Raw genomic sequence first — 23,614 nt, 5'->3', positions numbered from 1 at the left:
CTCAGGGCCTGATCTCATAAACATGGACTGCCCCCCACCCACCTGAGGGAAGCTACACCCAAAGCCATTTGGACCAGGCAAGAACGCCAGTCAGTCAATGGCCTCAGTCTGCAGAAGGGCAATTCGATGACCGTGGAGGGAAGCAAGACTGGGCCAGAGGAAAAGGGCCTGGGTCCGGGAGAAGTTCTCCTGCCCCAAACCCCTCTGGACCCCACAAGAGGCCCCTTCAGCCCTACCACAGCTGGGCATTGTGAGGACCTAGCAACTCTCTCTGGGGCCAAAGGAACCTTTTGATTCCACTCCTGAAGCCTGCTATACACCCAGTACAATGTGGGATGGAGGTTGGAGAGGGAATTTTCTGACAGCTCCTCACAGGTGGATGATTGAAAACGGGCAATTTTTGACACAAGAAAAGCCTCTTTGGTGGGTTTTCCCACAGTATACTGTGACAGAGGATGAAACTGGATAAAAATTCAAATAAATTCAAATACATTAATACAAGTAACACAGAATCCATTCAAATAAGTAAGGTGACTTTGGTCTTTCAAAATAGTGAAGAGCCCAGTAGCACCATTAAGACTAACCAACTTTATTGTAGCATAAGCTTTCGAGAATCACAGCTCTCTGAGAGATGAAGAGAGCTGTGATTCTCGAAAGCTTACGCTACAATAAAGTTAGTTAGTCTTAAAGGTGCTACTGGACTCTTTACTATTTTGCAACTACAGACTAACACGGCTAACTCCTCTGGATCTATTGCTCTTTCAAATATTATTTAAAATCAGTTTACAGACAGACATCCAAAACGCTCCTCAAGCCCAGTTCTGAGCATGGCACAGAAGACACCGCATAATGTTAAGCCAACCCCTCCCCATCCTGCAGCCAAAGGCGAAATCCCCAGAGGCGGAGCTCTCCCGCCCTCTCAGCCCCTGTAATTCGAGGGGGGGGTGTCGGAAGGGAACCTGGGAAGTGTAGTTCCCAGGGCCAAGCGAAGGACAAATCCTGCCGCCTGCCGTCTCTCCCCGGCTGTTTCGCCTTCAGCGGGCCCTCCTAGGAGGCTTCCCCACCCAGCGAGGCCGGAGAGCCGGGAAACCTCCCCTTCCCACCCCCTTGGGCTTCTTTACGGCGTTCGGGCTCTGGGTGCGCAGGAACTACAACGACCAGAAGGCCCCGCGCGCGCACAGAGAGGCCCGCCCGCCTTTCCCAGGCGTCGAGGGGGCGGTGGAGGCGCTTTGGGCGGAATGGAGGTCGAGGGTGGATCGCTTCTCTCTCGGCCTCCCCGGGAGGAGAAAGACTTCGGCTTCTGCACGTCTGCAGGGGAGGTGAGTTCAGGGCGGCATGCACGGATCTGGGGCGAGGGGAGAGAAAACACGTGTGAACGGGATGGAGGGGAAGGGGGGCCGGATCCTGGCTGCGCAGGTCCCTCTCCTAAATCCTTTTTCTAGGAGGGAAGAGGGGTGATCTAGGTCAGTAAATGCCGTTGAGGCAAGGAATTGCTTTGGAAAGGACATATTTCGGGTATTATCTATTTCAAGGGATCAAATTGATCAGCAGCCCAAGAACTGGCAGTGGGGGTGGGGGCGTCTCTCCCTGTTAGTAATGCAGGAGCCCCTTGACTGAGCGCCCGTCCGCCTTTGGCTCTTTGCAGTTCTAAGCCTTTTGCTAGGATTAACACGTGAAAGAGAAAACGGCTGGGTGGCGTTTGCGTGAGTTGGGGCTGTGGTTTTGCACCCTAGACTGCATTCCATGTTGCCCGCCTGGGTGAATCCTTTTCTTAGCCGCTGCAGGGGCCCCTGGTCTGATCCAAGGTGTGGGGGCCCTTGGCTGTTCTTCCCTGTGGCTCCCTCTGCTTGAAGAACTTTAAGGGTGGTTGTTGTGGGTTTTCCGGGCTGTATTGCCGTGGTCTTGGCATTGTAGTTCCTGACGTTTCGCCAGCAGCTGTGGCTGGCATCTTCAGAGGTGTAGCACCAAAAGACAGAGATCTCTCAGTGTCACAGTGTGGAAAAGATGTTGGCAGGCCATTTGTATCTACTCAGGAGGGGTGGGGTTGAGCTGAGTCATCCTGTAAGAGTTTCCCAGGGTGTGGAATGCTAATGGGGGGAGGCTTCACTGTATCCTGAGGAGGTTCTTTTGCATATGGATTGGTGCTTGATGTGCTAATCTTCTCTGCAGGGCTATTGTCAGGTGTGGAGTGTTTTGTTAGCCTGGTGTTTTTCAGAACTGGAAACCATGCTCTGTTCATTCTTAAGGTTTCTTCTTTCCTGTTGAAGTTTTGCTTATGCTTGTGAATTTCAATGGCTTCCCTGTGCAGTCTGACAAAGTAGTTGGAAGTGTTGTCCAGTATTTTGGTGTCCTGGAATAAGATACTGTGCCGTGTTTGAGTTAGGCTATGTTCAGCCACTGCTGATTTTTCAGGCTGTCCAAGTCTGCAGTGTCTCTCATGTTCTTTTATTCTTGTCTGGATGCTACGCTTTGTGGTCCCGATGTAAACTTGTCCACAGCTGCAGTGTACATGGTATACTCCTGCAGAGGTGAGGGGGTCTCTACTGTCTTTTGGTGATCGTAGCATCTGTTGTATTTTTCGGGTGGGTCTGAATACTGCTTGACGGTTATGCTTTTTCATAAGCTTTCCCATCTGATCAGTAATTCCTTTGATATATGGCAAAAACACTTTTCCTGTAGTAGACTGTTTTTCCTTGGTTGTTTGATTAAGGGTCTCTCTAGCACAGTGCACAAGCTAAACCAAAAGAGGCGTTTGGCCACATGTGATCTCTTCACGCAGGTAACCCTTGCCAGGCTAGCTATAGAAATTTCAATGCATTCAATGCATTGAGCAGGGAGCATGAGCCGAAGCTGGGGGAGGCGAGCATTCCGCAGCTACACTAGTTGGAGGACACAAGAGGATATACTATCCTATGAACTGCCTCTTGGATGGTTTCAACCACTGATCAATGCTGCTTGCAAAAATATCCTGTGATTGTAGCCCTAGACTGTTGTCTGAGTTGAGACCCAATATATAGCTCCAGAGTGTAATCCTGAGCATCTTACTTACTACTTACTTGCTTGGTAGAAAATGTCTGGCAAATATACTATTCAAGTGCAATTGGGAGCTGGTAGATATGGGAGCAGGACTTATGAAGGTCTCAGCATCTAGCAGGAATGCTCACTGCTTATCCAACCTCTCTAGGATTCCACCTGCTAACAATGGGGCCACGTCCACCCTCACTACGCTAATTCTATGCAATGCCAGGTCTGTTAGGAACAAGGTTGCATGCGTTGCTGGGATGCTGCAGGAAGAGAAAATTGACGTGGCTTGCCTATTAGAGACACAGTTGCAGGAAAATGATAAGGTGTGTCTGTCCCAACTAACTTCTCCTGGTTCTGTGGTCCTACACCAACCTCGCTATAGTAGCCAGGAAGGAGGGGTTGCTGTAATCCTCTGTGAGTCCTTCAACTTCCGTAGCTCTCCAGTACAAGCTGGTATTGACTGCATGATCCTGTCTTTGGGAAATTAAAGATAGATTGGATATCGTGCTTATGTATAAACCAACCAGCTGCCCCATAAGTACCCTTTCTGACTTGGCAGAGCTGCTAGCAGGCATGGTGTTAGAGACCCCTAGACTTACTGTTCTGGGAGACTTCAACAGCCATGCTGAGTGTTCAAAGTCAGGCCGGCTCAGGAATTTATAGCTTCCCTGGCAACCCTGGGCCTTTCTCAAATAGTGTCAGGCCCTACACATGAAAGAGGCCACACACTAGACTTAATATTTTGCACTGAGCCTTTAAGGGAGAATCTTGATTCAACATTAGAGATTCAGCCTGAACAATGGTCAAGCTATCATCTGCTGAAGGCAAAAGTGAATATAGCCCCAACACATCACAAAATGGGGGGGGGCGCATTAAAATGATTCACCCACAAAGGCTTATGGACCCTTCTAGATTCCAAAACATCTTGGAGGATTTTAGAATTCCAGACACTTGACCCATGGTAGCTGCTAAAGGAGCGTGGAACGTGAAGCTCCTTGAAGCTATTGACTCCATTGCTCCTTGTCAACCACTCCAGCCTTTGGGACGGAAGCCAGCCCTACGGTAGACCACAGAGCTGGCTGATTTAAAGAGGGCTGCAAGACGTCTAGAAAGATGCTAGCGAAAAACTCACACGGAAGCAGATAAGCATGCTACAGAACCCACAGGAGGACCTATGAATTGAAAATGAAAGTGGTAAAGAAGTGTTATTTTTCAGCGATCGTCCTAATTGTTTAAGATATCCAGACACCTCCTAACTCCTAAATCTGAATCTTTACAGTCCCAAGAACAGACAGTTAGCCGTGCTAAGTTTTTCGCTGTTAAAATAGCATGAATACACTCTGATCTAGATTCAAGCTGCAATGCAAATGAGATGGGAAAATTCTTAATACACCATCTAGCTTACATTTGGACTGCCTTGAACTAATTACAATGACAGATCTTAACAGGATCTTGATGTCTATGAAAGCCACTACTTGTGCATTCAATCCTTGCCCACCTTGGCTGTCAACATCAAGTAAGGACAACATAAGTGAACCACTGAGATCTATTGTAAATCAATCGCTAACTCAGGGCAGCTTTCCCCATGAGCTCAAACAGGCTGCTATCCGTCCACTATTTAAAAAACCATCTCTAGATAAAACTGATGTGGCCAATTATCACCCAGTCTCTAATCTGCCCTTTCTGGGTAAAGTGATTGAGAGAGCAGTAGCTGACCAACTCCAGACCTTCCTGGATAACTCTAGCACCATGGACCCCTTCCAGTCTGGATTCAGACCAGGGCATGGGACAGAGACAGCACTTGTAGCATTAGTAGATTAACTCCGTCTGGATATAGACAAAGGCCATGCCTCCTTATTGTTGCTCCTGGATCTATCTGCAGCCTTTGCCACAGTAGACCATGCCATTCTATTGAGGCATTTAGAAACAGAAGTGGGCATCAAAGGATGTGCCCTGGACTTGTTTAAACCGTTTCTCATGGAACAGACTCAAAGGGTTGCCGTTGGAGGTCAGCTATCTCCAGAATGGGAACTATCTTGTGGGGTTCCGCAGGGCGCAATCCTATCTCCCATGTTATTCAACCTTTATGTAAAACCTTTAGGATAATTCATTTGCATCTATGGAGTTGGATGTCACCAATATGCAGATGACACCCAACTCTATGTCTCGCTATCTGGGTCCCCACAGGATGCAGTGGAAATCTTAGATGCTTCCTGACAGCTGTGGTGAAATGGTTGCAAAACAGCAAATTGAAACTGAACCCAGACAAGATGGAAGTGATGCTTGTTGGGAAGGCAGAGATCTTGAAGGACATTGTATTCCCCACTTTCAGTGGAGTTCGTCTGACCCTTGCAGACTCAGTTAAGAGCCTTGGGGTTATACTGGATCCAGCACTACGACTAGAAAAACAAGTTAAGGCAGCTGCAAAAAAATTATTTCTACACTCTCGCTCTAGCCTAGAAGATGGAGTCTCATCTCGACACGGCCAGCCTGGCCACCTGAATCCATGCCATGGTAACATCAGGGCTTGACTATTGTAATGTATTATACATAGGCCTCCCATCTAGGATACTCCAGTTAGTGCAAAATGCTGCAGCTTGACTGTTAGCAGGAGCAAGAAGGAGCATGAACATCACTCCCATCCTACAGTCACTCCATTGGCTACCTATCAGTTACCGTGCTCAGTTTAAGGTATTAGTTATTACACACAAAGCTCTTCATGGCCTTATTCCAGCTTAACTATGGGACAGCCTCCCTCCCTATGTTCCTCCACGGCAGCTTCACTCATCTGAACAGGGTCTCCTCCAGGTGCCAGGCCGCATATGGGCGAAATCATCATCAGCCCATACACGGGCTTTCTCTGTGGTGGCCCCTACTCTGTGGAGCGGCCTGCCTGAGGAGGTCAGGAGAGCCCCCACTCTCTTGACTTCCCACAAACAATGCAAAACAGAATTATTCAACAGGCTTTTTACTCAAATGGGAGGGCTGTATTGTAGGGAGGGGGTTTCAGATGCTTTGCTAATGAGTTAGGGACCATAGACTTCACCTCTATGTTGCCTTACATATTATCTGTTGTTTTAAATATGCACTCCTATGTACTACCTGTGCTTATGTTTGCTTTATGTTTTCTAATGTGAATCCTAGAACTGATTATAGTTTCAGTATTTTCTTCTACATATCGGGTTCTTGCTAATGCTGTTTTTTAAACTTGTATCTATTTACCTAATGGCATTGTTTACGGAAATGTCTTTGATACTGTATGGAAATATACTTGATACTGATCGTACTAATCCCATACTGTGTAATCCGCCTTGAGTCTCACTGAGAAAGGCGGACTATAAATGTGGTGGACTATAAATGTAGCGATTAAGAGTGCGGGACTCTAATCTGGAGAACTGGGTTTGATTCCTCACTCCTCCACTTGAAGCCAGCTGGGTGACCTAGGGTCAGTCACAGCTTCTAGCTCTCTCAGCTCTACCCACCTCACAGGGTGTTTTGTTGTGGGGATAATAATGTACATTGTAAACCGCTCTGAGTGGGTGTTATCCTGAAGGGCGGTATATAAACCGAATGTTGTTGTTATATTAAATATCAATATAAATAATAATGTTATTAATATAAATATTATTATTATTAAATAAATAAATTCTGTGCCTTCCTTTGGAATTTAATTCCAATGGGTTTCATTGTCTAGGAGACCTGTGAATTGGGAACAGGTCCGAACTTCTGTTTTTGAAAGGAGGGGATGTTTCCCACCCTCCCTGCTTGTCCTGCCTCTGCCTTCCTGGCCTTTAGGGAAAAAAACATCCTTTCCATTTAAAAAAAAACAGAGGGACGTTCTGGAGAGAACCTGGGCTGGGATGATCCCCTCCCTTTGTGTTTCTGGCAGTGCAGCTCCCACAGGGATCCTGAACTTGGTGGCCAATTTTAACTTTCCTCGTCTTCATTTTCTTTTTTTTTTTAATGTATTTTTTATTTTATTAAACAAAAAGGAGTGCAGAAAAGAAAGTGAAAAAAGAGGACAAGGAAAACATATAAAACTGTGTGCGACAAGGATTATTCGAATACAGAGTTTAGAAATCATAACCTTTATAGCTATTAGACTAGTAATTGGAATAATAATTAAGCTTTAAGTAAATGATTTTTTAAATAGACAACACATGCAAAATCCTACCCTCTTTCTACTCTCTATTTTAGCAAAAGTAAAGGAAAAAAACATTATTAACAGTAACACTGCTCATTACTTGATGTACCTGATTGTCATAACCTTTAAGAATTCTAGTCTTCATTTTCTTGTAGATTGGAACAGCTTCCCCCTAAATTTGGTGATTTTCCTGCAATATATTGAACTTTCCCTTAAACCCTTTCTTTTGTTTGAAAGCCAAAATCTTTCAATATGACGCAGCCGCTTCCTTGTTGTTCAGGGCTGTGTTGTACATGCAGGATTCAATCCATAAGGCAGACATACCGGGACACATCTCCAAGGCTGCAGGTTTGCTCATGGCTCTCGATGCCTACGCATCTCCCCTGCCAACCCCCAAGGTTCACTGGCTGGGGTCAGTAGGACACAGATTTGTTGGCGGCGGGGATTGAATGAAAGCCACAACGACCTTCTGTAGACCAATTTATGTATACAGAGCTGGATGCAAGATTCAGAATAAAAAACCTCTACAGCCAACAATATTTAAAGCAGAAACTTTCTGTGCAAATACAGTTTCCATGTATTTCCATGGGGCACAAGGTGCAAGATAGCGCAGTAGGTGGCTACACAATCAGTTACGGTTTCTTTAAATATTTAATTGGACTCGGCCATCAGAAGCCCAGTTCTGTGCAATATTCTGAGTTTGTATTTCTTGGAGACTTTCAGTATCATACATGTCAGGCTGAAAAACAGGATAATGCCATTTTTCTTGCCATCTGTTTGATGTTTGGTATTGATTTGATCAACTGGCTGGCTGGTGGGATTCTGCTTTCTTTCTTGAATGCTCAGGAATGGGAATCGATGATCAAGTGGGCAACATTTTCCTCTTTCAGAGCTCCCAGATGTCCTTTGAGGAGGTGGCCGTGTTCTTCACGGAGGAGGAATGGGCTCTCCTGGATCCAGGCCAAAGAAAACTCTACTGGGAAGTGATGCAGGAAAACTACGAGACCGTGGTGTCTCTGGGTAAGGAGCCTTTCCCTTTTATCTGAACTACAGAAGGGAAAAGAGGGGAGTAGGGGCTGCATTTTTCTTTGGCCCCCTTTGATGTCAGGACTCATTTTCATTTACCACAAAGGAAAAAATGACCTCCCACACCTGGGGGTCTTACAGCCCCTGAAAATGAAAGCATGAGATGCATTTCATTAGCAAATCTATTGATGAAGAGGGCTTTGATCAGGAGAGATGGCTGATATCCGGTTAGGTTCATCATAGCAAATCCTTGCAGCTCTTGTTTCATTGTCTGTTCTTTCTAATTTTTTTTAAACATTTTTATTGGATAGGTTAAAAAACATAATCACTTCAATATCTCTTTCTCCTACAAAATACATATTTCATCCCAACCCACCCTTCCCCTCCCTTCTGACCTCCAACAGCACCTATACCCTTTAGTTCACATAATATTCCCTCTAGTTCTATTATTTCTCATGCTCTTCTAAGGTAAAGTTACAGTCAGTATAAAATTCCACAGATTACATAATGCTCGTCAAAAGTTGTCCATGAACCATAGTTGGTCCTTTACATCCCAATTCTTTTCCAAATAATCTTTAAATTTTTTCCAGTCCATCAAAAAATTATTTAAACTTTGTTCTCTTGTCTTTCTAATTAGTTTGACAATTCCACCATGTGCAGAAGTTTTTGTATCTATTCATCAACTTCTGGTATCTTATCTTGCTTCCAATATTGCACATACAACAGTCTTGCAGCTATAATCATGTACCATAATAGTGTTCTATCTTTCATATTTACAGTTTCCATACTGAGTCCTAACAAAACCATTTCAGGATTTTTCTGCAAATTACACTTCAAAACTTTTAATATTTCAACATAAATAGAAGACCAAAATTGTTTCGCCTTGTCACAAGTCCACCACATATGGTGAAAAGAACCTTCATGTTCCTGACATTTCCAACATTTATTTGACATAACATTATTCATATTTGCCAATTTTTTTCGGCGTTAGAATTCTTCGAAGAAGAAAAAATAGAATTCTTTCTATTTTGACATGGATTGGCTCTCCCACAGTCCTTTGGTTGTGTGACCGAGGTTGATGGGGGGAGGAAGGCCCTGTCACTGGAGATGAGACAAGCAGAGGCGGGGCCCTTGCTCCGTGGCAGAGCTCCTGCTTTGCTTGTGGAAAGTCACTGGTTCCATCCATGCTAATTGGAAAAGGGTTTAGAGAGGAGGGTCTTTGGCTGCAGGGCTGGGAAAGGCCCCTTGCTGAGGCCCTCCACAGGCACCACCCATTGGAGTGGAATCTGCTTGGCTTGATGGACAGTTTCAGTCAAAGTCGTGGTGGAGGGGAAAATGAGTCTCTCGTGTGATCCTTCTATTGCCTCACAAAGAGTTGGAGGAAGGAAGGGGGAGTGCGGGGGAAGAGAAGCCAGGGCAGGAGATGCTGCCGTCAGCTTCCAAATCATGAATGGAAATTTTTGAGTCAAAGCTGCTTCCCCTTGTAACATTTCTCCTGTTTCTTGTCCAGCTGACAGCAGCGGGCCCCAAGCCAAGCGTGGACCAGGCCCATATTCACTTTCTCACGGAGCGTCAAGTTTAGTGGTTCCAAAATGGATAGGGAGGGCAGTTGGACTCCCTTGTCTCCTCCCTTCTGCATTTCAGGAAATCTCTCAGAGGTGGTTTGGAAGAACAATGTGAATGTTGGCCTTCCTCTCCCCCCCTCCATCCCACCTACAGCAGATAGTTAGACACTGTGTTGTTTGGATTGCAAACAACACAGGCATGTTGTTGAGATAATCTGGGTCCAGATGTTCTGATTCCCTTCTTTTTTGGCATTTCTACGCCCACCATCATCCAACACGTAACGGTCAAATGCCTAGCCTTATTTCCTACATAGCTCCAGAAAGACAGACACAGCCTTTCCTCAATATTGACCAGACCCCAACTACTCAGCAGCCTTGGAGCTTGCTGCATTTACAGTATCATCTTTTAAGGGCTCTGGAGGCTACACTGCCACGTGGTGTTTGGCTGTAGTTTTCTCCTGTAATGCCTTTTATGTGTAACTAAAAACAAAGCCTGTTGTGGGGAAAAATACATTGGGCTCTAGAAAGGGGAGAGCAGGCAGGCATTCCCTCCTCCTCCGTCACTGATCCTGGCCAGTGAAGAAAGGGGGTGGACATTGCCACCTGCTCCACACTGGATCTCAGCAACGTGAACTGATGGTGGGCTTTGCTACCTCCTGCACGCCTGATACAGGTCGGGTAAAGTGGGGCAGGCATTGACACCTGTTCTGCTCCTGATCCCAGCCAGGTGTAGAGGAAATGGGCATTGTCATCTCATCTGTACCTGATTATCGCTGGATGTAGAGGGGCAGGCATTGCTGCCTGCTCCAAGCCTGATCCTAGCTGGGTGAAGGGGGTGCCAGCATTGCCATCTTCTCTGCTCCTTATTCCAGCAGGTTGAAGGGGGGCGGAGATTGCTACCTCCTTGGTGCTTGATTCCGACAGAGTGGAGATGGGGTAGGCATTGCTGCCTGCTCAGTGCCTTATTCCAGTAGGCTGAAGGGGGAAGGCATTGCCACCTGCTCCACTTCTTATCCTGGCTTGGTGAAGGGGAATTGTCTCCTGCTCTGTGTGTGATCCCACCCAGGTGAAGGCGCTGGGTGGGCAATGGCACCTGCTCCTCTCCTGATCCCTGATGGGAGAAGGGGGTTGGCATTGCCATCTGCTCTACTCCTGATCCCACCTGGATGAAGGGGGGTTGGCATGGCACCCTGCTCCACTCCTAATACCAGCTGAGTTAAGGCAAAGTCAGGCATTGCCACCTGCTCTGCTCTTGATCCCATCTGGCTTAAGGGGGTGGGCATTGCTACCTGCTCCGCTCCTAATACCAGCTGGGTAAAGGCAGGGGTTGGGGGGTGGACATTGCCACCAGCTCCACTTCTAATGCCAGTTGTGATAATGCAGGGGTGGGCATTGCCATATGCTTTGCTCCTAATACCAGCTGGGTTAAGGTGGGGGTGGGCATTGCCACCTACTCCACACCTAATTCCAGTTGGCTGAAGCGGGGGTGGGCATTGCCACCTGCTCAGCTCCTAAAACCAGCTGGGTTAATGTGGGGGAGGGCATTACCACCTGCTTCACTCCTAATACCAGCTGGGTTAAGGGGGGTGGGCATTGCCATCTGTTACGCTCTTAATATCCATTGTGTTAAGGTGGGGGGTGGGCATTGCCACCTGCTCCACTCCTAATACCAGCTAGGTTAAGGTGGGGGGCAGGCATGGCCACCTGCTCCACTCCTAATACCAGCTGGGTTGAGGCAGGGATGGGAATTGCCGCCTGCTTTGCTCCTAATACCAGCTGGCTTAAGGGGGGCAGGCATTGCCACCTGCTCCGCTCCTATTTCTGGCTGTGTTAAGATGGGAGGTGGGCATTGCAACTTCTTCCACTCCTAATACCGGCTGGGTTAAGGTGGAGAGCAGGCATAGCCACCTGCTCTGCACCTGATCCCAGCTGGGGGATGGGGGAAGGGCATTGCCATCTGTTCTGCTCCTAATACCAGCTGGGTTAAGGTGGAGGTGGGCATTGCCACCTATTAGGCTCCAAATATCCACTGTGTTAAGGTGGAGGATGGGCATGGCTACCTGCTCTGCTCCTAATACCAGCTGGGTTAAGGCGGGCAGGCATTGCCACCTGTTCTGCTCCTAATACCAGCTGGTATTAGGTGGGAGTGGGCATTGCCACCTCTTCCACTCCTATTACTGTCTATGTTAAGGTGGAGAATGGACATAACTACCTGCTCTGCTCCTGATCCCAGCTAGGTGAAGGAGGAGGACATTGCTTCTTGCTCTGCTTCTAATATCAACTGGGTTAAGGTGGGGGACTGACATTAGCACCTGCTCCACTCTTAATAACAGCTAGGTTAAGCCAGAGAGTGGGCATTACTACCTGCTCCGCTCCTGATCCCAGCTGGCTGAAGGGGGGTGGGTATTGCCACCTTCTCTGCTCCTAATATATGCTGGGTTAATGCAGGGGGCAGCCATTGCCACCTGTTCCGCTCCTGTTCCCAGCTTGGACTTCCCACCACAGTATGCAACCAAGTGTGGAGCTGGCGGCAATGCCCACCACCCCTTCAGCCAGCTGGGATCAGGAGCAGAGCAGGTGGCAATGCCCACTCACCACCTTAACCCAGCTGGTATTAGGAGTGGAGAAGGTGCCCACCACTCCTTCAGCCAGCTGGCATCAGAAGCAGGGCAGGTGGCAATGCCTGCCCCCAGCCTAAAGCTAGCTGGTATTAGGAGAGGAGCAAGTGGCAATGCCCACACCTGACTTATCCCAGCTTGTATTAGGAGCAGAGCAGGTGACAATGCCCACCATCCCTTCAGCTCCTGGGATCAGGAGCACAGCAGGTGACAATGCCCACACCCCCTTCACCCAGCTGTGAGCTGGAGTGGACATGTAGCAAAGCCCACCACCCTCCTTTGACAGTTGGAATCAGGCACAGAGCAGACTGCAATGCCTGCCCACCCCCCTTAACCCAGCTGGAATCAGGAGCAAGTGGCAATGCCCGCCCCCCCATCTTAACCCAGTTGGTATTAAGAGCAGAGCAGGTGGCAGTGCCTGCCTCCCCCTCACCCAGCTGAGATTAGTAGTGGAGCAGGTGGTAATGCCCACTCCCTTCACCCAGCTGGAATCAGAGCAGGTGGCAGTGCCTGCCCCCCTTCATCCAGCCATAATCAGGCGTGGAACAGGAGGCAATGCCCGTTTCCCCTTCATCTGGCTGGTATCAGAAGTGGAGCAGGTGGCAATGCCCCCCCCTTTACCTGGCCTGTAACAGGCATGGAACAGGTAGCAAAGCCCGCCACCCTTACACATGGCCGAGATCAGGCATAGAGCAAGTGGCAATGCCTGTCTGGGTTTGCCCCAGACACCGCTGTGCTGGGCGCCGGCGTGCCTGGCTCTGACTCCCGGGGGGTGTCAGGGATACTTCAGGACCCTGCTCTGTGGAAGGAGAGGCGGTATACATCACTCTGACTCACCCTCAGTCCACTCGCCGGCCTGCTCAACCTGATCCAGCCATTCCTCCTCCATCAACCCTTCTCCTTGCATCCTCACACTCTCTTGCTTCTCAACATACCTACTCCACTCCATCACTCCTACACAACCCACCACGAGCCCTCAACCGAGCCTGCTTTTGTAGTGTTTTCCCTAGCTTCATGGCCTGACGTATGCCAGCTGGGTATATCCTCTGGTGTTCCCACTCTGGCCTCTCCTGGCCCTTCTGCCTTTCCCTGCAGGGCGGGGCTGGGAGTCACCCAGCTGAGGAGTCTCCCAGGTGTTCCTCCCCTCGTTCCCAGTCCTCCCTGCCCTTCCACAGGGTGGGCTGGATGGGCCTTTCCAGGTGTTTCGTCTTGGCCATCTCTGCCTTTGCTCGTAAGGTGCCGCCCTGGTAGGGGCCTGTGCTGCTTGACTACTGGGACTGGGCGTGGCTGCACTTCCCTGGCTTGCCTCCCCCACTGGCTCTTCCTCTCCTGCACTTGCTGCTGGCTGTAGCTTTGTTGCCTTCCCGGGGTCCTCTGGGTGCCCTGAGTCTGCTATCGGGGTGCTGTCGCTCCTCAGGTAAGGGGGCTGGGGCAAGTCCGGAGTGTCAGGACTGCTCAACTCTGGACAATGCCCACTCCCTCCTTCACCAGTTATGATCAATGATAGAGGAGGAGGAGGGCATGCCTGCCTCTCCACCCTCCCCTTTCTGGAGCCCATTGTATTTTTTACCACAGTGGGCTTTGTTACTAGTTAGTTATTAAGTTAAACTTACACAGATAGTGAGTTTTACCATTGTTAAACTTTCCACTCTGCCCCACGGCGCAGAGTGGCAAGCTGCAGTACTGCAGCCCAAGCTCTGCTCACGACCTGAGTTCGATCCTGGCAGAAGCCAGGTTCAGGTAGCCGGCTCAAGGTTGACTCAGCCTTCCATGCTTTTGAGGTTGGTAAAATGAGTGCCCAGTTTCCTGGGGGTAAAGTGTAGATGACTGGGGAAGGCAATGGCAAACCACCCCGTAAAAAGTCTGCCAAGAAAATGTTGTGATGCGACATCCCCCCATGGGTCAGTAATGATGCAATACTTGCAAGGGGAACTACCTTACCTTTTTAACCTTTAGTCTCCTCTGGTTTCTCATAGACTTTATTTAGGATCATCACTTTTTTCAAAGTTGGTTCCTTCTTTATAGCATTTATGTGTTGATGGCTAACACAGTGTTTACAGATGGGCAACTACATGGAATTGGGTGGGCATCTCATTTTGTTCTCCCCACTAGTTCCTCTTTCCCTTCCCTGAAAGACTTCATACCCTTCCTCCTTTTCCTGATTACTTCCCTCCTTCCCACCCATCAGCCAATCTACCTTTATCTGTCCCCACCTCCATCTTCAGCTTTCCCTCCTTCCATCTCCCTCTCACCCATTCTAGAAAAACTGCAGTTCAGTTGCATGGCTGGTGGCCAGCACGTGGTCCATTTGCACAGGGTTGAATTTGCAATGATTTCTTGGGGGAGGGTACCATGTTTTCCACTATATCTCCTTCACCACTATTTCCTCTTTCCCTCCTTTGGAAACCCCCTAATTTCCAACTTTTCTTGCTTCCTTCTCACCTTCTCCCCCACCTGCTAAGCCACCTGTACCTCCTTACCTGTGGTCAGCTTTCCCTCCTTTCTTTCCCCAGAGAGAGTTATGATGTACCAGCTTGGCTCTTGGAAAGATCAAAATAGAGCTGGGAAGATGATTCTGCCACCTCCCTCTGCCTTTTATTGAGAGAACAACAATATGCAAAAAGAGAGAGTAACGGTATAGACCACAATATCACCAAAATCACCGTTACCAATTAACTAATCAATTGTAAAAAAACTTTTAGAACACGTTATGTGCAAAATTACAAAATTTACTCACACAATATGAGTATCAGCAAGTCATTCTAGCCACTTCTGTTAGGACAACTATAACAGTGTGTATATTGTCATTCCAATAAGCATCTTCAACAACTATAACAGTGTGTATATTGTCATTCCAATAAGCATCTTCAAAGGGGTGGTGTAACATTCAAACCCAGCCCCTGTTGTTTGCAGAAACATCCAAGCTTATCAAAGGGCTACAAAGCCTCTGTTATAACAGTGTGTATATTGTCATTCCAATAAGCATCCTCAAAGGGGTGGTGTAACATTCAAACCAAGCCCCTGTTGTTTGCAGAAACATCCAAGCTTATCAAAGGGCTACAATAGCCTCTGTACAATATCATACAGTTTCCTGCAGAACTCAATATGTACAAAGCACAAAATTGTTGCCCAAGTCGACTTTTAACACAAAATTAACTTAAATTCAAAATGACATTTTTCAGAATTGTAACTGAACGGGTCAGCCAGCAAGAGGTCCCGTTCCGGTATCTCCTTCTTCAGAGCAGTTACAAATACAGCACGTCAAACAGCATTTTTCTCCTAATTACAGCTCGCTCACCGGCGATTGAGAGAAACCAAGTCTGGAAGGCAGGTGATACTGTTGATAAGTTTATAAGGTCCTCAATCCAGTGAGTTACAGGAAATGAGTGTTTTATCTTTTCAATGCTGTAGTATAATTCCCTTAGCAACTGCAAGGACCCAGAGGGTTCATTTCTGTTGACCATCAGTTAGGTGCCATAATACAAGCAAGTAGTCTAAAAATACATAAACATCCTCAAAAATATTCTCCTACGAAGTTAATTTGAGTAATGACTCCCTCTTGGAAGGAACAAATAACTGGATGTGCCCAGAGCATATGATTAAGGGACGCGTTTTGTAAGCAGAGAGCCTCATGGTGCAAGGGAGTCCCGTGGCTCAGAGTGGAAAGCTGCAGTACTGCAGATAAAGCTCTGTTCACGACCTGAGTTTGATCCTGGCGAAAGCCAGGTTCAAATTCCCAGATTAAAGTTGATTCAGCCTTCCATCCTTTCGAGGTTGGTAAAATGAGTACCCAGTTTCCTGGAGGTAAAGTGAAGATGACTGGGGAAGGCAATGACAAACTACCCCACCAAAAGTCTGCCAAGAAAATGTCGTGATGCGATGTCCCCCCATGGGTTAATAATGACTTGGTGCTTGCCCAGGGGGTTACCTTTACCTTAACTTGTAAATTACATCACCAAAAATTGGATACAGTACTGAATTCTTTACTAAGAACATACAGTGGTGTTCAGTATACCCTCAGTCTAACTCTTTGCTGAATAAGTCACACCTTAAGACCAAAGATCTATGACCCACTGCTTTCGCAAAATTGGACAATCTAGCTCACGAGATTGTCATTTCTCCATGGCCAAGGACCAAGGGTGACGCTTGGGGACCGGGTGTCACTGCATTACTCTTTTGTATGTGAACTAAATTATTCCATTTACCTCTTTGACTCTGCATATCATATTTATCAGTCTGTTTAGTGATTCCATTATTTTTTTCCTTTTCTGGAAAAAAAATGTTTCAATAAAATTCAAGTTTAAGAAAAAAAACAGGTAGTACATTTCTCATTCTGTCATCACCTGTTTCCTAAATGAACAACAGAAAATACATTCACCTTTCCACAACAAAAGCAATGAATTCTCTTCCCTCCTTTTCTGTTGATCTTCCACCTGCCCAAGTCATCCTGGCTCGTGGTGAGATATTGCTGTGGTTAGTTCAAGCCCCCGACTCTCAGTGGAAATGTCCTATTCATACTGATTTTACTTGCTAACACTGTTTTTACCTTTTCTTAATTCCTCGTTTTTCTTATTTGATTTCTGTCTCTTGCAGCTGCAGATGTGAGGGAGATGGCAAATGAGAAGGAACCAGAAAGGGCAATTGTGGAAAGAGATGAAGATCTGGAGGAAGATTCAAAACTGGAGGGTCAAGTGGTACCAAAGAAGCAGCAGAGAAGTAAAAGGAAAGCAAAAGAGAAGTGGAGGAAGAAATTGATTGTCCATCAGAGCAGGAAGATAGCTGAGGTGCCAGGCCATGATGAAATGTGGAAGAGAAAGAGAAGGCATAAGGGTCCCATGAACATCAAAGTGTTGAGATACAAACTCAGAGTTAAAATATGTCAGAAAATTACAACTTGCTGGAAAACATATAAATGCCCGAAGTGTGGAAAGACCTTCTTTCAGAATTGCAAGCTGATTAAACATCAGAGGATGCACATGGGGAAGAAGCCGTATAAATACTTGGAGTTTGGGAAGAGCTTCCTTCACAGTGCTGACCTCACTAAACATCACAGGATTCAAACAGGAGAGAAGCCATATAAATGCTTGGAGTGTGGGAAGGGCTTCTCTCAGAATGGCCACCTAACTAGCCATCAAAAGGTTCACACTGGGGAAAGGCCTTATAAATGCTTGGAGTGTGGGAAGAGCTTCTCTATGTATCAGCACCTAACTAACCATCAAAATGTTCACACAGGGGAAAAGCCGTATAAATGCTTGGAGTGTGGGAAGAGCTTCTCTCAGAATGGCAACCTAACTAGTCATCAAAAGATTCACACGGGGGAGAAGCCATATAAATGCTTGGAATGTGGAATGAGCTTTTCTCAGAAGAGCAACCTCACTAAGCATCACAGGATTCACACAGGGGAGAAGCCATATAAATGCTTGGAGTGTGGAAAGAGCTTCTCTCAGAATGGCCACCTAACCAGCCATCAAAAGGTTCACGGAGGGGAGAAGCCGTATAAATGCTTGGAGTGTGGGAAGAACTTCTCTCTGAAGGGCAACCTAACTAGCCATCAAAAGGTTCACATAGAGGAGAAGCCATATAAATGCTTGGATTGTGGGAAGAGCTTCTCTTGGAATTGCACCCTAACTAGACATCAAACAGTTCACACAGAGGAAAAACCTTATAAATGCTTGGAATGTAGGAAGAGCTTCTCTATGAGATACCACCTAACTAGACATCAAAAGGTTCACACAGCAGAGAATCCATATAAATGCTTGGAGTGTGGAAAGAGTTTCTCTCACAAAAGCGTCCTTACTAAACATCACAGGATTCACACAGGGGAGAAGCCATATAAATGCTTGGAGTGTGGGAAGAGTTTCTCTTGGAATGATGCCCTAACTAGCCATCAAAAGGTTCACACAGGGGAGAAGCCATATACATGCTTGAAGTGTGGGAAGAGTTTCTCTCGGAAGGCCAACCTAATTCGCCATCAAAAGATTCACACAGGCTTTTAAAAAGCTTGGAGTGTGGGAAGACCTCTCTGAAGGGCCATCTATCTATCAAAAGATTCACATGGGAGAAGCTATATAAATGCTTGAAGTGTGGGAAGATCTTCTCTTGGAATTGCATCCTAATGAGACAGTCTGGGATTCATCAGATAGCAGATAACTGGTATGGTTTGATTCTGACCGGCCTGAAAATGCCTTTGTTAGTGGTAAAATATATTTGGGACATGCAATCTGGTACCAAGAGCATCTAAAAAAAACATGCTCCATGGTTTTGATTTCCCCTACGTCACTCTGACAAAATTTCTGCACCAGATGGATCTCTTTATACCGACCCTCTAGCACTGCGGAAGGGAGTGCTGAGCATCTCGTTAATGTATAAACTTTCTTGAATTTTTGATCATCAATCTGGGTTAGATAGGCAAGGGTAGCCAGTGGAATCTCAGGTCGGGTATCTAGCCAGGTCAGCCTGTCTGTCTATATCAATTGATCTTTGTTTCAGCACAAGCTTAACTTGATCCTGATTCATAACCAAAATAGCTTGGGGCGGGGGGACCCAGAAGATGTAATTTATTATGGACTGCTCTCTGCCATTTAGATTGGAAACTATGAGTCCATCTGTGAGAATTGAAAACAATGCTGAGCCGCTATCTGAGTGAAGTGAGGGTAATTCTGGTTTCAGTCATTATTGAGGCTGTTTCCAGGTGAATCAGGATGTTTGGGGACCCCTATTGGGACTTGGAGGGCAGCTCTTAGAAATTTAGACTGGACCCTCTCCATTTGTGGGGGGGGAGTAGAAAGGTGCCATAGAGCATTTGAGATACTACTTTCGCCTGGAATAGCTTCTGGGCTGCTGGAACGAAATTAGCCCCTTTGTATGTAGGAATTTGAGTATAGTGTTTGCAGGTCTTTCTCCTTGTACCACCACAGATTTACTGTGGGTGCTCCTTGCCCCAGAGGTTTGTAGGACCATACCCAAATACCTAAAGCTGGTTACCTGCTCAAGGGCATGTCCATTCATGATCCAAGATCTCTTTTTGGTATTTCCCAAAACGACCTAGGTCTTGAGATAAGTTTATTTCTAGGTGGTTCTTATTACAAAATTCTGCAAACTTTGAGAAAGCTCTCCTGAGGCCTATCAGGGTTCTGGCTAACAGGAAAGCATCTTCCACATAAATGAGGATAGAGATGTGCCGTTGCTGGATTTTAGGGGGTGTAAGTCAGATGAACCAAGATGGGCCACTACATCATTTACGTAAAAGTTAAATAGCATTGGTGCTAGCAAATATCCTTGTCTGACTCCTTTGTGGGTGCTGATTGGTTCAGAGAGACAGCCTCTCACGTTGTACCTGACTCTTAAAAGGGTCTTGTCATGAAGGGCCCTGATTTAGTAAGAGCAGTCTTCTATTAATTGTTGAAAATTCTAATGTGGCCCCACAACTGAGATCTTGAAATAGAATCGAAGGCCACCTTCAGGTCCACAAAGGTAACAAAGAGTGAAACAGCCATTGGTAGTATATTTTTCTATAAGATGTTGTATTGTGATACAGTGGTCCAAGGCTGATCTCTGTTCTCTAAATCCGGCCTGTTCTAATGCAATCACATTCTCTTGTGTTAGCCAAAGGGTAAACTTCTCTAAGAGATGCCAAGTGTACAGCATGTTACATATATTTAATAGGCTAATGCTGAGTTGTCTTCCTTTTTAAAAATTGGCACCACGATGGCTGTCCCCCATTCAGAAGGGATACATCCCCTGGAATCCATAAGAGTAAATAGCTGCTAAAAAGGGTGCCTACCAATCAATGTTTTCTTTAAAAAAAATCCAGGTGGGATCCCACCAGATCCAGGTGCCATGCCCTTTTTTAATTGGCAATATACGATTTGATTTCCTCAGGAGAAACTGGAGGCCACTGGGGTAGGCCCTCAAAGTCATCTGGGACAACCAGTGTGGTGGGTGAGTAGTATCTTTGTATAGATGAAAAAAAGGACTTCCAATTACTAGGAGAAATTGGGAGTGTCTGAGTAGTGCATGATAGATTGTTTGCTATCAGAAATTAATTGCCAAAACAATGTTGAATTTCTTTGCTTGGCGACTGAAATCAGATCTGCCTACAATTGTTTGATATAGAGATGGCCAACTAACTGGCTAAAGTGATAGGACATTGTATCATGCCTGTGATATATTTTATTTATTTTATGCCATTTATAGTCCGCCTTTCTCACTGAGACTCAAGGCGGATTACAGAGTGTGAGATTAGTACAACCAGTATCAAGAACATTTCCATACACAGTATCAAGGACATTTCGATAAACAATTCCATAGGATAAATAAATACAAGTTTAGAAAGACATAGCATTAGAAAGGATCTAATACAGAGTTGAAGAATTTCTGAAACAGAATATAAATTCTAGGACTGACAGACAAAACGAAACACAGGTAGTATAAAGGCATACATATTTAAAGCAACAGGTAATATGTAAGGCAACATAGTCGTGAAATCTTGATCTCTCATTAGCAAAGCATCTGAAGAGGGGGGGGTCAGTTGCATGTCAGCCTCCATATTAACAGGCACACTGGCTTCCTAACGAGGAGACCTTCACTTAGCCAACAGGAGAGGTTTTAGGATCAGATTCTCAAACGTTACGAGTAATATATTCTCCTTAGTGGGAGGGGTTCAACCTGCATAAGGTCAATACTACCCAGTCCAATCTTGTTGTTAGGCCGAGAGATTGTTAAGTAGCAGCCCAACTCTCCGATTTAGCAAAGTTAACTGGGATTTTAGCTATTTTCAAAACTACCTTTCTCATATTGTCGAAGGCTTTCACAGCCGGAGAATGATGGAGAAATCGGAGAGTTGTGGATTTTCCGGGCTGCATAGCCATGGTCTTGGCATTGTAGTTCCTGACGTTTCGCCAGCAGCTGTGGCTGGCATCTTCAGAGGTGTACAGGATGACTCAGCTCAACCCCACCCCTCCTGAGTAGATATAAATGACCTGCCAACATCTTTTCCACACTGTGACACTGAGAGATCTCTGTCTTTTGTTGCTACACCTCGGAAGATGCCAGCCACAGCTGCTGGCGAAACGTCAGGAGTTACAATGCCAAGACCACGGCTGTACAGCCTGGAAAATCCACAACAACCATACCTTACTCATCATTGGCACTCTCCTGCATCCCACTTGGCTTATTGTATAATTATCATCAGGTTGGACGCACTCCGGCTAGCAAGTGACAGGTGCCCTTCAGAAGCGTGTTGCTATGTTGACTCATGTGTTGCTTTAGCAAGTTCTTCCACAGTCTGGAGTTGAGTAAGTATTTTATTTAAATACTCCTGGATCTTTATTACCATTTATGCTGTTAATAAACATCGATCCCCTATTATCTTGAGTAGTTCAGCCTTAGAGAGCCCTTTGTAGAGCTCGTCAGCATTGGCGGTACTCAGCAGGGAGTTATCAGCAGCTAAACATACATTGCTCTGGTCTGGCGACGTTGTTGCAGCCTGCAACGGCACAGGTGAGTCTAATTGAAAACATGATCTGCGTCTCTCCCTGCTGTTCAAGCTGAGCTGGGAATGAGATGATCAAGTGCACGAACTATGTTGTTTGCAAATAAGTAATTTTCAGTTGCTTCAGGTTTTTAGGGGAAGGAGAATTGGAGGGGTCATAATTCGAACTGCCCCTGCAGTGTTTCCTGTTTCTTTGTGTCATACCTCCCTGCCGAAATCCAACACTCCAAAATCGCATAGTTAGCAAGAGATTAGACAATTATTTTCACGCTCTGTAGTTTTCCCAGGCAGAGTTAAACTTGGTCCAATTATGGAGTGTTAAAATGGAAAAGGCATCTTGGCAAGCTTGGTGTCTCGTATCTGCTTTCTCTCCCAAGTGTCTGATCCACTCTGACAGGCCAAGCAATAAATTACTGTAACTGTCCAGCTTGCAAAAACCAATTAAGACCATGGAAGTATGTGCAAAAGGTTTGGATTTCTATTTGGCAGTCCTTGTACTTAGATTATCAAAAGACCAGACTTTTCTGGACTCCTTCATTCAGCAGGAGGTAATTAGCTTTTCTCCGGCTGCTTCTTCTGGAAGAAAAAGGAAAATAAAAGTGCCTGGCCAGCTTTTCAAGTTAACAATTACTTTAGCAAGATAACAGGTTCCAAGATAGCAGTTCACAAGCCAGAAAAGCTGTTTAAAAGTTGGTTGTTGTGGGTTTTCCGGGCTGTATTGCCGTGGTCTTGGCACAATGCCAAGACCACGGCAATACAGCCCGGAAAACCCACAACAACCAGCGTTCTCCAGCCGTGAAAGCCTTCGACAATACATGTTTAAAAGTTGTTAAAAACTTCTAAAACTCTACTATAGTCGAAGCTCCTGAGCAGCCTCCTGCCCCTTCCGGAAGCCACTTGTCAAAAAGGGAACATAGATGTTGTTACATAACCTGCTATCAAGCAACATTAAAGTTCATACACAGTTCACCAGAATACAGACACAGAATATAATATGCTGTAGTTGTCATTATTGAGGATTTTGGTTCTTAGGATATGTGTTAGGAAGGGTGATGCTAACCACTTCTTGTTAACCTTGTGTGGTGGTGTACAAATAAAGAGCTGATGTTACATTGTCTGAGCATGTTGGTGTGATTTCTAGGGGGGAGCAGGAAAAATGGAAAACCATTCTCTCTCCAGCCTACTAAAGTCCCTGTTGCACAAAGTGGTCCAGGAGGTATTTAGTCCTTTGTGAGAAAACCATCGTGCATTCACCTTACAAATAAAACTGAGGACCAGACCACATGTTTTTTTTAATTTTCTTTATGAATGTTTCTGAAGGGTTACATCTTACCCTACTGAAGTGAATATTACATCTAATTCACAACGAAGAATATACAAGTATCTCAACTATATGACGGATATTTTAGATAAGATAAATTCAAATGACACAGCCGTATACAAATGCTAGAAAATGTAGTTATTCAAATCTATAAGTTAACATGAGATGATATATGTAGACAGTATAAGCATTTTTAACAATATTAATGCGATTATATTAACCTAACTAGAATATGAGGTTTCATAATTTTATTAAATCCCTTCATCTTCTTTTCCCCACCCATTCCCACTAAAGAGGTTATATTTACTAACAAATATAATTCAGATAAACGTTATTTTTAACTCTTCCCCCTTTAACCCACACCCTCCCCCCTCAACACATAAATATTAACTAGTAGTATTCGCACACCCTTCCTCTATGTTA

At 45.8% G+C, this 23,614-nt stretch overlaps 1 protein-coding gene across 1 annotated transcript in view; it reads left to right on the top strand.

Annotated features, from left to right (window-relative positions):
• The first annotated feature begins 1,238 nt into the window (after positions 1-1,238).
• LOC129327975 (zinc finger protein 726-like) overlaps positions 1,239-23,614 on the top strand; it is a 44,324-nt gene continuing 21,948 nt past the window's right edge. The window contains 4 exon segments of the mRNA XM_054976722.1: positions 1,239-1,319; positions 8,059-8,188; positions 16,971-18,365; positions 19,295-19,323. Coding sequence (XP_054832697.1) covers positions 1,239-1,319; positions 8,059-8,188; positions 16,971-18,365; positions 19,295-19,323 — 1,635 coding nt within the window.

The sequence above is a fragment of the Eublepharis macularius genome, chromosome 4 (genome assembly GCF_028583425.1).
Source record: "Eublepharis macularius isolate TG4126 chromosome 4, MPM_Emac_v1.0, whole genome shotgun sequence".
NCBI classification, from domain to species: Eukaryota; Metazoa; Chordata; class Lepidosauria; order Squamata; family Eublepharidae; genus Eublepharis; species Eublepharis macularius.
This window is presented reverse-complemented; position numbering and strand designations above follow the sequence as displayed.